This window comes from Taeniopygia guttata, chromosome 31 (assembly GCF_048771995.1).
Source record: "Taeniopygia guttata chromosome 31, bTaeGut7.mat, whole genome shotgun sequence".
Taxonomy (NCBI): Eukaryota; Metazoa; Chordata; class Aves; order Passeriformes; family Estrildidae; genus Taeniopygia; species Taeniopygia guttata.
This window is the reverse complement of record NC_133056.1, coordinates 1,461,248-1,476,444: the sequence shown is the minus strand read 5'-3', so window position 1 is coordinate 1,476,444 and position 15,197 is coordinate 1,461,248. Positions and strand designations below refer to the sequence as shown.

The 15,197-nt window shown below is 63.5% G+C and overlaps 1 protein-coding gene across 13 annotated transcripts in view; it reads left to right on the top strand.

The window, feature by feature from the left end:
- Window positions 1-15,153, top strand: part of NRXN2 (neurexin 2) — a 51,329-nt gene extending 36,176 nt beyond the window's left edge. For 6 of the 13 annotated variants that reach the window (XM_072920362.1, XM_072920363.1, XM_072920359.1 and 3 more), the window contains 6 exons: window positions 1,400-1,581; window positions 3,271-3,442; window positions 6,964-7,053; window positions 9,205-9,524; window positions 10,191-10,269; window positions 13,950-15,153. In XM_072920362.1, coding sequence (XP_072776463.1) covers window positions 1,400-1,581; window positions 3,271-3,442; window positions 6,964-7,053; window positions 9,205-9,524; window positions 10,191-10,269; window positions 13,950-14,683 — 1,577 coding nt within the window. In that variant the 3' untranslated portion in view covers window positions 14,684-15,153. The other 7 variants (XM_072920367.1, XM_072920365.1, XM_072920366.1 and 4 more) reach the window with 3 other exon arrangements.
- The last annotated feature ends 44 nt before the right edge of the window (window positions 15,154-15,197 follow it).

Sequence of the window (15,197 nt, the reverse complement as noted above, 5' to 3'; positions counted from 1 at the left end):
CTCATCCTCATCCTCCCCATCGCCATCACCTCTGTTTCCTTCCTCACCAGTGGGCACCACGATGAGCCTTCATCACCCTCAGCACCATCGCCTTCATCCTCCTCCTCCTCCCCAGGGCCATCCACCAGCCCTTCCTCACCCACGGCCAGCTCAGTGAGCCTTCATCACCCTCCTCATCAACCTTCCCTCTCCTCCTCCTCACAGGGACCCCAAAACCCTCATCATCATCATCATCATCATCATCATCATCATCATCATCATCATCATCATCATCCTCTTCCTCAGCCTCAGGCTCCCTCAACCTCCTCTTCACGATGACAGGGACACAGATGGCCTTCCTCCCCCTCTTCCTCTTCCTCCTCCTCTTCCTCCTCCCCCTCCTCCTCCTCGCTGCCTTGAGAACCTGGGACAGCCTTCCTCCTCCCCCTCTTCCTCTTCCTCCTCCTCCTCCTGCTCACAGACACCCAACCCCCTCCTCCTCCTCCTCCCAGGAACTCCAGCCAGCCTTCCTCCTCCTTCTCCTCCTCCTCCTCCTCCTCCTCCTCCCCAGCTGCTCCCGGGTGCTTCAGCCTGGCCTTCCTCCCCCTCCCCCTCCTCCTTCTCCTCTGTCACCTCCTCTTCCTCCTTCTCCTCCTCCTCACTGCCTCGGGAACCTGGAACAACCTTCCTCCCCCTCTTCCTCTTCCTCCTCCTCCTCCTCCTCCTCCTCCTCCCCCGTGCCGGGGCCGGGTGGGGTTTGGGGGGGCCCTGTGGGGTCTGCGCCGCTTCCGTGTCCCTGCAGGCTCGTGTGATTGGCTGCTTCGGGCTGGTTTTGGGGTGCTTCGGGCTGGTTTTGGGGTGCTTCGGGCTGGTTTTGGGGTGCTTCAGGCTGGGTTTGGGTTTTTGGAGTTTATTGGGGTTTTTTTGGGGTGTTTTTGGCTGTTTTGGGTGGTTTTTGGGTGTGTTTTCGATGGCTTTGCACACCCTGAGCCCTTGTGTGAGGCCGTGCTGAGGAGGGGACAAGAGGGACCCCCCCGGACATTTGGGGGTCCTGACGGTCCCACAGCCCCTCCCCCAATTTCAGAGGTGCCCCCCAAGTCTCGGAGCCCCCCCCGGTCCCTCGGGGTCCCCCACGGATGCCGCGACCCCCCCCAAGTTCGGGGGTCCCCACCAACGCTGGACTTCCCCCACCCCCAGACTCGGGGTCACCCCCAAACTCCGGGGTCCCTCCTGGACCCCCCCCGTGCACTCAGGGTCCCCCCCCAAACCCCGGGACCCCCAAATTCAGTGCCACACCCCCCATACCCAAACCCGGGACCCCCAAATTCAGTGCCGCACCCCCCGTACCCCCTGAGCCCCCCTGCCCTCAGCTCCCCCTCCGCTTGCCCCCCTGACCCCCCGTTTTTCTCTGCCCCCCCAGCGGGCACCACCTACATTTTCGGCAAGGGGGGGGCCCTGATCACCTACACGTGGCCCCCCAATGACCGGCCCAGCACCCGCGCCGACCGCCTGGCCCTGGGCTTCAGCACCCGGCAGCGCGACGCGGTGCTGCTGCGCGTGGAGAGCGCCGCCGGGCTCGGAGACTTCCTCCAGCTCCACATTGTAAGGGGGGACCCAAAAATTGGGGTACGGGGGTGCTGGGGGGGTTGGGAGGGGCTGGGAGGGGCTGGAGGTACAGGGGGTTTGGGGGTTTAGGGGTTTGGGGGTCTAGGGGGGTTGCTGTGTGTGGAGAGCACGGCTGGGCTCGGAGATTTCCTGCAGCTCCACATTGTAAGGGGGGACCCAAAAAATTGGGGTACGGGGGTGCTTGGGGGGCTGGGAGGGGCTGGGAGGGGCTGGGAGGGGCTGGAGGTACAGGGGGGGTTTGGGGGTTTGGGGGTTTGGGGGTTTGGGGGTTTAGGGGGGTTGCTGTGTGTGGAGAGCACGGCTGGGCTCGGAGACTTCCTCCAGCTCCACATTGTAAGGGGGGACCCAAAAATTGGGGTACGGGGGCGCTGGGGGGGCTGGGAGGGGCTGGAGGTACAGGGGGTTTGGGGGTTTGGGGGTTTAGGGGGTCTGGGGGTGCTGCTGCACGTGGAGAGCACCGCCGGGCTCGGAGATTTCCTCCAGCTCCACATTGTAAGGGGGAGCCCAAAAATTGGGGTACGGGGGGGCTGGGGGGGTTGGGAGGGGCTGGGAGGGGCTGGGGGTACAGGGGGGTTTGGGGGTTTAGGGGATTGGGGGTTTAGGGGGGTTGCTGTGTGTGGAGAGCACATCCGGGCTCGGAGATTTCCTCCAGCTCCACATTGTAAGGGGGGACCCAAAAATTGGGGTACGGGGGTGCTGGGGAGGCTGGGAGGGGTTGGAGGTACAGGGGGGTTTGGGGGTTTGGGGGTTTAGGGGGGTCTGGGGGTGCTGCTGCGCGTGGAGAGCGCCGCCGGGCTCGGAGACTTCCTCCAGCTCCACATTGTAAGGGGGGGCCCAAAAATTGGGGTACGGGGTGCTGGGGGGGCTGGGAGGGGCTGGAGGTACAGGGGGTTTAGGGGTTTGGGGGTTTGGGGGTTTAGGGGATCTGGGGGTGCTGCTGTGCGTGGAGAGCGCCGCCGGGCTCGGAGACTTCCTCCAGCTCCACATTGTAAGGGGGGGCCCAAAAATTGGGGTACGGGGTGCTGGGGGGGCTGGAAGGGGCTGGGAGGGGCTGGAGGTACAGGGGGGTTTGGGGGTTTGGGGGTTTGGGGGTTTAGGGGGGTTGCTGTGTATGGAGAGCTCGGAGACTTCCTCCAGCTCCACATTGTAAGGGGGGGCCCAAAATTTGGGGTACGGGGGTGCTGGGCGGGCTGGGGAGCTTCAGATCTCCAGGGGTTCCTGGACTTGGCGCTTTCCTGCAGCTCCACATCATAAATTTGGGGTTGGGGGGGGTTCATGGGGGTCCTGGGGAGGCCAGGGGGATTTGGGGGCTCCTGGCCAAGGCCCGGTTTGGTCACTTCCCGCAGCTCCACAGCAGAAGAAGGGACAAAATTGGGGTGCAGGGGGTTTAATGGGGGTCCTGGGGGGGCTCCAGGGCTTCCTGCTAAAGTCTGGATTTGGTGACATCCTGAAGCTCTGCAGGAGGGGAAAAATTGGGGTCCAGGGGCGGTTTTGGGGGTACGGGGGGGGCTCTGTGGCTTCCTGTTAGGGGCCAGATTTGGGGATTTCCTGCACCGTGAGAGGGGCCGAAATTGGGGTTCGGGGGGGCTGGGGGTCATTGCCTGGGGGTAGGGGGTGGTCCGTCCGTGGGGCAGGTACCCAGCGTGCCCCCTGCCCACCCCGCAGGTTCAGGGGGCCGTGGGGGTCCTGTTCAACGTGGGCACCGAGGACATCGCGCTGGAGGAGCGGGGGGCGGCCGTCAGCGATGGGCGCTTCCACGTCGTCCGCTTCACGCGCAGCGGCGGCAACGCCACGCTCCAGGTGGACGGCGGCCCCCTGCACGAGCGCTACCCGCCAGGTACCCCCCGCCGCGCCCCGGGCACCCCAGGGCCCCTAGAGACACCCCCAGGTACGGCCCAGGTGTTCCCAGGGTTCTACAGGTGTTCCTCAGGTACCCCCAGGTGTTCCCCAGGTGTTCCTCAGGTACCCCCAGGTGTTCCCAGGGTTCCTGCAGGTGTTCCCCAGGTACCCCCAGGGTTCCTACAGACGCTGCAGGTGTTCCTCAGGTACCCCCAGGTGTTCCTCAGGTACCCCCAGGGTTCCTACAGACCCTGCAGGTGTTCCCCAGGTGTTCCCCAGGTACCCCCAGGTGTTCCCCAGGTACCCCCAATTGTTCCCCAGGTACCCCCAGGGTTCCTACAGACCCTGCAGGTGTTCCTCAGGTGTTCCTCAGGTACCCCCAGGTGTTCCCCAGGTGTTCCTTAGGTACCCCTAGGGTTCCTACAGACCCTGCAGGTGTTCCCCAGGTACCCCCAGGTGTTCCCCAGGTGTTTCCCAGGTACCCCCAGGGTTCCTACAGACCCTGCAGATATTCCCCAGGGCTCTTACAGACCCCCCAGGTACCCCCCAGGTACCCCCAAGTCTCTTACAGACCCCCCAGGTACCCCCAGGTACCACTCAGGGCTCCCCCAGACACCCAAGGGACACCCCAGGTGCTTGGGGACACCCCTATGGCACCTCGAGACACCACAGGGACACCCCTGGGACACCCCGAGGCACCTCAGGGTGCTCAGGGACACCCTGGGACACCCCAAGGCACCTGTAGGGACCCCAGGGCACCCCCGGAGCACCCAGAGCCCCCCCAAGCCCCCCACGGCACCTTCGGACCCCCGGGGTCACCCCGGGTGCTTGGGGACACCCCCAGGACCCCCCTAACGAGGGCACTAACGAGGCAGCGCTAACGAGGGGTCCCACGGCCACCCCCCCGCCCCTCCCCCGCTAATGCCCCCCTAAAGGCCACATAAACCCCCCGAGGGCCACCCCCACCCCCGGTGACACCATGGCCAGGGCTGGGGACATCAGCAGGGGCGTCACGGCTGTGGGGACTCCGATGGTCACACCGTGGTCACGGCGTGGTGGCACCAGTGGTGACATGGTGGTGGCACTGGTGGTGACACTGTGGCCACACCAACGCGATGCCGACGGTGACACCCACGGGCGCACACCCCGATGGCGCTGACAGTGACGCCACCGTCCCACCATGGTGACATTAATGGTGACACCGTGATCCCGTCACATTTGACACTGATGGTGACACCGATGGCGCCACCAGTGATGAGGTCACGGTCCCACCATGGTGACATTGACGGTGACAGCAATGGCCAGGCCAGTCCCACCATGGTGACATTAATGGTGACACCGTGATCCCGTCATGGTTGACACCGATGGCACCACCAGTGATGAGGTCACGGTCCCACCATGGTGACATTGACAATGACGCCAATGGCCAGGCCAGTCCCATCATGGTGACGCTGATGGTGACACCAATGGCAAGGCCACAGTCCCACCATGGTGACAGTGACACCATTGGTGCCAGTAATGATGGTCCCACCATTGTGACACTGATGGTGGCACCAATGGTCAGACCATGGTCCCACCATTGTGACACTGATGGTGGCACCAATGGCAAAACCACAGTCCCATCATGGTGACATTGATGGTGACACCAAGAGTTCCACTAATGGTGACACCGTGCTCCCATCTTGGTGACACTAATGATGCCACTAATGATGAGGCCACAGTCCCACCATGGTGACGCTAATGGTGACACCAATGGCAAAGCCACAATCCCACAGCGGTGACACCAACAATGCCACTGACACCACGGTCCCATCCTGGTGACACCATGAAGCTGCTGAGACCACGGTCCCATCTTAGTGACACCAACAGTGCCAGTGAGACCACGGTTCCATCTTGGTGACACCGATGGTGCCGTTGAGACCAGGTCCCATCTTGATGTCACCAACAATGTCATTGAGACCATGGTCCCATCTTGGTGTCACTGATGGTGCCATTGAGATCACGGTTCCATCTTGGTGTCACCAATGGTGCCATTGAGACCAGGTCCCATTTTGGTGACATCACTGAGACCACGGCCCCATCTTGGTGACACCATTGAGACCATGGTCCCATCCTGGTGACACCAATGGTGCCATTGAGATCACGATTCCATCTTGGTGTCACCAATGGTGCCATTGAGACCAGGTCCCATCTTGGTGTCACCAATGGTGCCACTGAGAACAGGTCCCATCTTGGTGACGCCGCTGAGACCACGGTTCCATCTTGGTGACACCAATGGTGTTATTGAGACCATGGTTCCATCTTGGAGACACCAATGGTGCCATTGAGACCAGGTCCCATCTTGGTGTCACCAATGGTGCCATTGAGACCAAGTCCCATTTTGGTGTCACCAATGGTGCCATTGAGACCAGGTCCCATTTTGGTGACATCACTGAGACCACGGCCCCATCTTGGTGTCACCAATGGTGCCATTGAGACCACGGCCCCATCTTGGTGTCACCAATGGTGCCATTGAGACCACGGTTCCATCTTGGTGACACCGATGGTGCCGTTGGGACCAGGTCCCATCTTGGTGATGCCAATGATGCCACTGACACCACGGTCCCATCTTGGTGACACCATGAAGCTGCTGAGACCACGGTTCCATCTTGGTGACACCAATGGTGCCATTGAGACCAGGTCCCATCTTGATGTCACCAACAATGTCATTGAGACCATGGTCCCATCTTGGTGTCACTGATGGTGCCATTGAGACCAGGTCCCATCTTGGTGTCACCAATGGTGCCGCTGACACCACAGTCCTATCTTGGTGTCACCAATGGTGCCATTGAAACCAGGTCCCATCTTGGTGTCACCAATGGTGCCACTGAGAACAGGTCCCATCTTGGTGATGCCGCTGAGACCACGGTTCCATCCTGGTGACACCAATGGTGCCATTGAGACCATGGTCCCATCTTGGTGTCATCAATGAAGCTGCTGAGACCACGGTCCCATCTTGGTGTCACTGATGGTGCCATTGAGATCACAGTTCAATCTTGGTGTCACCGATGGTGCCATTGAGATCACGATTCCATCTTGGTGTCATCAATGGTGCCATTGAGACCAGGTCCCATTTTGGTGACATCACTGAGACCACGGCCCCATCTTGGTGTCACCAATGGTGCCATTGAGACCAGGTCCCATCTTGGTGTCACCAATGGTGCCATTGAGACCAGGTCCCATCTTGGTGTCACCAATGGTGCCACTGAGACCAGGTCCCATCTTGGTGACGCCGCTGAGACCACGGTTCCATCTTGGTGTCATTGATGGTGCCATTGAGATCACGATTCCATCTTGGTGTCACCAATGGTGCCATTGAGACCACGGTTCCATCTTGGTGACACCGATGAAGCCGCTGCGACCACGGTCCCACCGCATCGCCGCCGCCGTGCCGCCGCCGGCGATGTCCCCGTGCCGGTCCCGGCGGTGTCCCCGTGCCCGGCCCCGTGTCCCCGTAACGCTCTTCTCCTCCCTCCGAAGGCAGCGGGGACAGCGAGCGGCTGGCGCTGGCGCGGCAGCGCATCCCCTTCCGCCTGGGGCGGGTGGTCGATGAGTGGCTGCTCGACAAAGGTAACGGCAGCGAGCGCCCCCCACACCTGGGCACCCCCACACCTGGGCACCCCCCACACCTGGGCACTCCCCACACCTGGGCACCCCGCTGCGGCCCGGACCCAGAGATTTTGGGGTCCCAGGTGTCTGGAACCCACTGATCTGGGGAGTGTCTGGGACCCCCTGACACCTGGAGGCTCCACACCTGGGCACCCCGAGTGTGGGGACTCAGGTGTGCGGGACCCACCTGTTTGGGGTCCCAGGTGTTCGGGGATCCCGGCCTTTGGGACCCCGATATTTGGGGGTTGCAGCACCTGGGCCCCACAGGTGTCCAGGAGCCGCGTCCCAGAGGACCCCGTTGTCCAGGGACCCCCCAGGTGTCCGGGGAGGGAGCCCAGGTGTTGGGGGAGGGGCCAGCCCCTGCCCCGCCCCCTCATTACCTGGTTAAAGGGATGCTAACGCACCTAACGGCCCCCCTAAACCGCGCTGAGCCCAGAGCCCCCCTAAAGCCGCATAAACCCGCTAAACCCCCTAACCCGCACCTGCCAGACTGCCCGGGGCCGGGGCCGCGCCAGGTGTGCCAGGACAGGTGGGCACCAGGCTGGGGCGTGCACCAGGTGTGCCAGGACAGGTGTGCACCAGGCTGGGGCATGCACCAGGTGTGCGCCAGGTGTGTGCCATGTCTGGTATGTGCACCAGGTGTGTGCCAGATGTGTGCCATGTCTGGTATGTGCACCAGGTGAGCACCAGGTGTGTGCCAGGTGTGCGCCAGGTGTGTGCCATGTCTGGTATGTGCACCAGGTGAGCACCAGCTGTGTGCCAGGTGTGTGCCATGTCTGGTATGTGCACCAGGTGTGTGCCAGGTGTGCACCAGGTGTGTGCCATGGCTGGAACACGCACCAGGTGTGCACCAGGTGTGCGCCAGGTGTGTGCCATGGCTGGAACACGCACCAGGTGTGCGCCTTAGCGCCAGGTGTGCACAGGACAGGTGCGCACTAAGGCCGGGGTGTGTGCCAGGTGTGCAGCAGGGCCAGGTGTGCACGAGGAAGGTGCACCGCTGCCCTGCAGGTGTGCACAGGAGCCGCCCCAGCCTCGCACGCCCCTCGCACGCCCCGGCCCCGCCCAGGCAGGGCCCCTGCCCCTCCCCCCGCCCCAAATGACCCAAAATTGGCCGAATTGAGCCCGAGCGGAGCCGGGGGCCGGGGGGGGCGTTGGGGTCCCTTTAACTGCCCGGGGGGGAAGGGGGGTGGGGAGAGGGGGGCAGGGCTGCTCCTCGTGCGAGGCACACCCAGGTGTGCCCCAGGTGTGCCCCAGGTGTGCGGTGAGGGTGGGGGACGGTGGGGTGGGCATGGCAGGGTGAGGCAGGTGGGGCAGTGTGGGGGCGTGCCAGGTGTGCCAGGTATGCCAGGTGTGCCAGGTGTGGGGATAAGGCCATGCCAGGTGTGTCAGGTGTACCAGGTGTGCCAGGTGTGGGGGTAAGGCTGTGCCAGGTGTGGGGGTGTGCCAGGTGTGGGGATAAGGCCGTGCCAGGTGTGCCAGGTGTGCCAGGTGTGGGGATAAGGCTGTGCCAGATGTGCCAGGTGTGGGGATAAGGCCATCCCAGGTGTGCCAGGTGTGCCAGGTGTGGTGATAAGGCCGTGCCAGGTGTGTCAGGTGTGCCAGGTGTGGCAGCCACCCCTTATCCCCCCAGTTGCCCCTCTCCACCAGCCAGGGCGATGTGTAGGGATGAGGTGATGATGTCGGCGTAGCACAGGTGGCACAGGTGACACAGGTGACACAGGTGAGCCAGTTCCAGGTGTGCCAGGTGTGTCAGACCCCCCTCATCCTCCCAGCTGCCCCTCTCCACCAGCCAGGGGGATGTGTGTGGGTGAGGTGACAATGTCGGGGTAGCACAGGTGACACAGGTGGCACAGGTGAGCCGGGTGGCACAGGTAGCACAGGTGGCACAGGTGACACAGGTGAGCCGGGTGGCACAGGTGGCACAGGTAGCACAGGTGACACAGGTGAGCCGGGTGGCACAGGTGGCACAGGTAGCACAGGTGAGCCGGGTGGCACAGGTAGCACAGGTGACACAGGTGGCACAGGTGAGCCGGGTGGCACAGGTGGCACAGGTAGCACAGGTGAGCCGGCTCCAGCTGTGCCAGGTGTGCGAGCCGCCCCTCTCCCCCCCAGGCCGGCAGCTGACCATCTTCAACAGCCAGGCGCGCGTGCGGGTGGGGGGCCGGGACCGCGGCCGCCCCTTCCAGGGGCAGCTCTCGGGGCTCTACTACAACGGGCTGAAGCTGCTGGCGCTGGCGGCCGAGGGACACCCCCGCGTGCGGCTCGAGGGGGACCTGCGGCTCGTGGGGGACCCCCCCCCGCCCCCCGCGCCCCCCGGCGCCACCCCCGCGCCCCCCGACATGGCCACCACCATCATGGAGACCACCACCACCATGGCCACCACCACCACCCGCCGCGGGCGCTCGCCTACCCTGCGTGACACCGTCGCCCAGGTAAAGCGGGGAGGGGGCACTGGGGGGCTTGGGGGAGGGGGGGGTTTGGGGAGGGGGGCTCTGGGATGGGGAAATGGGGAGGGGGAATTGGGGGGGGGCGGATTGAGGGAGGGGCCTCCCAAGGGCAGGGTATGGGGGGAGGGGGTAAAAGGGGGGAGGGTCTGCAGGGAATTTGGGGGAGAACGGGGGGTCCCAAGGGCCGGATATGGGGGGAGGGTGTGCAGGGAATTTGGGGGAGAACGGGGGGTCCCAAGCGCCGGATATGGGGGGAGGGTCTGCAGAGAATTTGGGGGAGAACGGGGGGGTCCCAAGGGCCGGATATGGGGGGAGGGTCTGCAGGGAATTTGGGGGAGAATGGGGGGGTCCCAAGGGCCGGATATGGGGGGAGGGTCTGCAGGGAATTTGGGGGAGAACGGGGGGTCCCAAGGGCCGGATATGGGGGGAGGGTCTCCAGGGAATTTGGGGGAGAACAGGGGGTCCCAAGGGCCGGATATGGGGGGAGGGGCAGGTTTGGGAGGACCCCAGCAAGGGGCTGGAGGGGCCATCCCGAACACCTCAGGTGACCCCAGACCCATCTCCCCGCGCCCCGGGGGGCTCTGGGGGGGCTCGGGGGGTTTGGGGGTCCCCAATCCATGCTGACCCCCCCCCCCCCCGGTGTCCCCCCAGAACACGGACGATCTGCTGGTGGCCTCGGCCGAGTGTCCGAGCGATGACGAGGACCTGGAGGAGTGTGAGCCGGGCACAGGTGGGTGCCGCTCCGGGGCCCCGGGCACGCGTGTGTGGCACGGCCTCGCACACGCGTGTGGCACGGCCTCGTACACGCGTGTGGCACGGCCTCGCACACGTGTGTGACAAGGCCGCAGAGCCCGGGGCTCTCCCCCACCCCCCCGGCGGGGCTGAGACCCCCACACAGGTGTGGGGCGTGCACACGCACAGGTGCTGGGCGCCGAGGGTGTTGCACACGCGTGTGAGCAGGGAACGTGCCAGGCTGCTCACGGCAGGGAGACACGCGGGTACGGGAGCTGCTGACACACCTGGACAGGTTCACACACACACACACACACACCTGGACAGGTGTGCACACACAGATACACCTGGACAGGTGCACACACACAGAGACACACAGGTGTGCACACACATAGACACACACACACCTGGACAGGTGCACACACACACACACACACACACACACCTGGACAGGTGCACACACACACCTGGACAGGTGCACACACACAGAGACACACAGGTGTGCACACACATAGACACACACACACCTGGACAGGTGCACACACACACTTGCACAGCTGCGTACACACAGAGACACACACACCCACACACACACACCCACACACACCTGGACAGGTTCACACACACAGACACACACACACACCTGAACTGTTGACACACCCACCTGTATAGGTGTGCACACACACACACACAGACACACCTGCGCAGGTGTGCACACACAACTCTAGTGCTCACACACACCTGCACAGGTGCACACATCTGAACTGTGCACGCACAACACCCGGACAGGAGTAGCTCACACACGCACAGGCACAGGTGTGCACACACACCTGAACTCACACTCACACTCACACCTGCCCCACAAACGCAGCCGTGCCGCACACCCAGGTGCCCCCCTTGCACACGCAGGTGCCCCCCTTGCACACGCACTCCCACCTGTGGCCCCGCCCCCCACCTGCACAGGTGTTCCCGCCCATTCCGAGCACACACCTGAGCCCGGGACGTGCAAGCCCCGCCCCTTCCCCCCTTCCCCTGACGGACGGACACTCGGACACTCGGACACTCGGACGGACAGGGAGGACCCCCCGGTCTGGGGTCACCCCGTGTGACACCGTCACACCTGCGCTGTCACACCTGCGCTGTCACACCTGCGCTGCCACCAGGACCTCAGCAAGGAGCCTCCCCCACCCCCGGTGTCACACGGTGACACCCCCTGGACACCCCGGGTGTCACCTGGGCACTGGAGACCCCCCCAGACACCACGGGCCTCACCTGGCACCCACAGGTGTCACCTGCACACCCAGGTGTCCCCCACAGGTGTCCCCAGGACACTCTGGTCCCCCAGGACCCCACCTGTGGGGGAGGGGGCAGCAGCGGTACAGGGAAGGGGGGAGGAGCGGGGGACGGACAGACGGACAGAGGAAGGACAGACGGACAGTGGATGGACAACGGATGGACAATGGATGGACAGTGGATGGACAATGGACTCTGGATGGACGATGGACAGTGATCCGTGGATGGATGGATGGATGGATGGATGGATGGATGGATGGATGGATGGATGGATGGATGGATGGATGGATGGATGGATTGATGGATTTATGGATTTATGGATTTATGGATGGATGGACAGATGGGTATGGGAATGGATGTGTTCAAGGCTGGCCGGATCCAGGGATGGACAGATGGATGCACGGATGGATTTCAGGATGGACGGACAGACACACGGATGGGTGGATCCATGGAGAGCTGGACAGGTGGATGGACAGATGGACACAAGGATGGATGGATGGCTAGAGGGAGGGATGAATGATGGATGGACGGACAGACAGATTTGAGGTCAGATGCTGGATCTGAGGGTGGACAGACGTGTGGCCAGATGGCTGCAGGGGTGGATTTAGGGATGGACGGATAGATGGATGATGGACAGATGGATGGGTGGATGATGGATGGATGGATGGATGATGGATGGATGATGGATGGATGATGGATGGATGGATGGATGAATGATGGATGGATGGATGGACGGATGGATGGATGGATGATGGATGGATGATGGATGATGGATGATGGATGGATGGATGGATGGATGGATGATGGATGGATGGATGATGGATGGATGGATGATGGATGGATGATGGATGGTGGATGGATGGATGGACGGATGATGGATGGATGGATGGATGATGGATGGATGGATGGACGGATGATGGATGGATGATGGATGATGGATGGATGATGGATGGAGGGATGGATGGATGAATGGATGGATGGATGGATGGATGGATGGATGGATGGATGGATGGATGGATGATGGATGGACGGATGGATGGGTGGGTGGATGGATGGATGGATGGATGGATGGATGGATGGATGATGGATGGATGGACAGATGGATTCAAGAATCCATGGATGGACAGATGGATGGATGGATGGATGGATGGATGGATGGATGGATGGACGGATGGATGGATGGATGGATGATGGATGGACGGATGGATGGGTGGGTGGATGGATGGATGGATGGATGGATGGATGGATGGATGATGGATGGATGGACAGATGATGGATGATGGATGGATGGATGGATGGGTGATGGATGGATGGATGGATGGACGGATGGATGGGTGGATGGACAGATGGATTTCAGGCCAGCAGGATGGACACAGGGATGGCCGGTTGGCCGCATGGATGGCCAGCTGTAGGGCAGGGCAGAGGGACACATGGACGGACAGGTGGATGGACGGACGGACAGATGGATCAGTGAGCACACGGATTCAAGGACAGATGGGATCAAGGACAGACGGACACATGGATCAGGATTGGATGGACCCAGCTGGATTTAGGGATGATGGCTGGATGGACTCGGGGATGGATGGACAGATGGATGGATGGATTCAAGGATCCATGGATGGACAGATGGATGGATGGATGGATGGATGGATGATGGATGGATGATGGATGGATGGAGGATAGACGGATGGATGGATGGATGATGGATGGATGGACAGATGGATTCAAGAATCCATGGATGGACAGATGGATGGATGGATGGATGGATGGATGGATGGATGGATGGATGGACGGATGGATGGATGGATGGATGGATGGATGGATGGATGGATGGATGATGGATGGATGATGGATGGATGGATGGACGGATGATGGATGGATGGACGGATGGATCCAAGGCTGATGGCCAATGGCCGGTGGCCGATGGCCGGGGGCCGGTGGCCAGTGCTGGCCGGCGGTGGCCGGGGCCGGCCGGGGCCGGGCGCTGGCGCCGCAGGGGTGGCCGCGGCACCTTCTCACCGAGTGTCTCTTCTCTTCTTTTCTTTTTGTTCTTTTTTTCTCTTTTTTCTCTTTCTCTCGTTTTTTGTGTGCTTTCCCTTCCTTCCTGCAATTTCTTTTTCCTCCACGCTAAAATCACCCGGCCCCATCCCGCGATGTAAGTTGACGGCAGCGCCGCGGTTTGCTCTTAAAAACAAAAAAACCGAGAAAAAAAAAAAAAAAAGTAGCGGAATTAGCTAAAAATGCAGAGAGAAAAAAAAAAAAAGATAACCTAGAGCGGAGCTGGCGCGGAGGCGGCCGGAGGCGGCGGGGGGGGGTCGGGGGGCGCAGCGGGGCGCGGCGGCGGGGGCTGACGGGGGTCCCCCCGTCCCCTTTCTGTCTCCGCAGGCGGGGAGCTGGTGCTGCCGGCGTCCCCGGGCCCCCCCGCGCCCCCCGCCGCCCCCCGCGCCCCCCCGGGCTGCGGCCCCGACTGCGACGAGCCCTCGGGCTTCGCCTCGGGGGAGGCGGCGGACCCCGACCCCGACCCCGGCCACGCTCCCGGCCCCGAGCAGCCGCCGGCCGACGACGAGGACTTCGCGGGGCTGGGGGGCGGGGGGAGCCCCGAGGCCGCCGCCCCCCCGGCGGCCACGGCCGCGCCCCGCGGCGCCGGGACCGAGCCCACGGTGGCGGGCGCGGCTCCGCCCGGGCTGGTGCCGGCGGGCGAGCGGCACCCGCGGGAGGGCGCGGGCGGGGGGCGGCGCGGGGGGGGCTCGGCGCCTCCCGTGACCCGGCGCCCCCCCGTGCCCCCCACAGCCGCGCCCGGAGCGGTGGAGGTGGTGCGGGAGGCGGGCGGCACCACCGGCATGGTGGTGGGCATCGTGGCGGCCGCCGCGCTCTGCATCCTCATCCTGCTCTACGCCATGTACAAGTACCGCAACCGCGACGAGGGCTCCTACCAGGTGGACCAGAGCCGCCACTACATCGGGGCCGCCCCCGCCGCGCCCGGGGGAGGCCCGGGAGGGGCTCCCGGTGCCGCGTCCCCGACCCCGCCCGCCGGGACCCCCAAGGAGAAGGCGGCGGCCGCGCCCCCCAAGGCGCCGGGCAAAGCGCGGCGTAACAAGGACAAGGAGTATTACGTGTGAGGGGGGGTCTCCACGCGTGTCCCCCGACCCCCCCCACCCGCCGCCACCCCCGGGGGGATGTCACCTGCCCGCCCCCCCGACCCCGCCGCAGCGGGGGCGCCTCTGTGGTCTCTCTCTCTCTCTCTCTTTCTCTCTGTGTGTGTGTGTCCCCCCAACCCGGGGGGCGGCGCGCGGAGGGGGGCGCGGGGGGCGCGCGGGACCCCCCCGCGTGGGCTGTGGGACCACCCCCCCTTCAACAGGGGCGCGGGACCCCCCCCCCACCTCAATCTCCCCCCTGCCCAACCTCGGATCGGTTTTTTACCGCCCCCCCTCGCTCCCCCTCCCCGGGTATTTCTTTGGGTTTATTTTTTAATTTCGAGAGCCCCGATTGGCGTCGGGACCCCCCCCAAAAGCCGCCCCGAATCCCTCCGAGCCCCCCCCCGGGCCGCCCCCCGCCGCGCACAGAGGAATACACGGTTCTATACTTCGTACGGCGGCTCCGCCTCTTCCTGCGCCGCCCCCGGGCCCCCCCGAA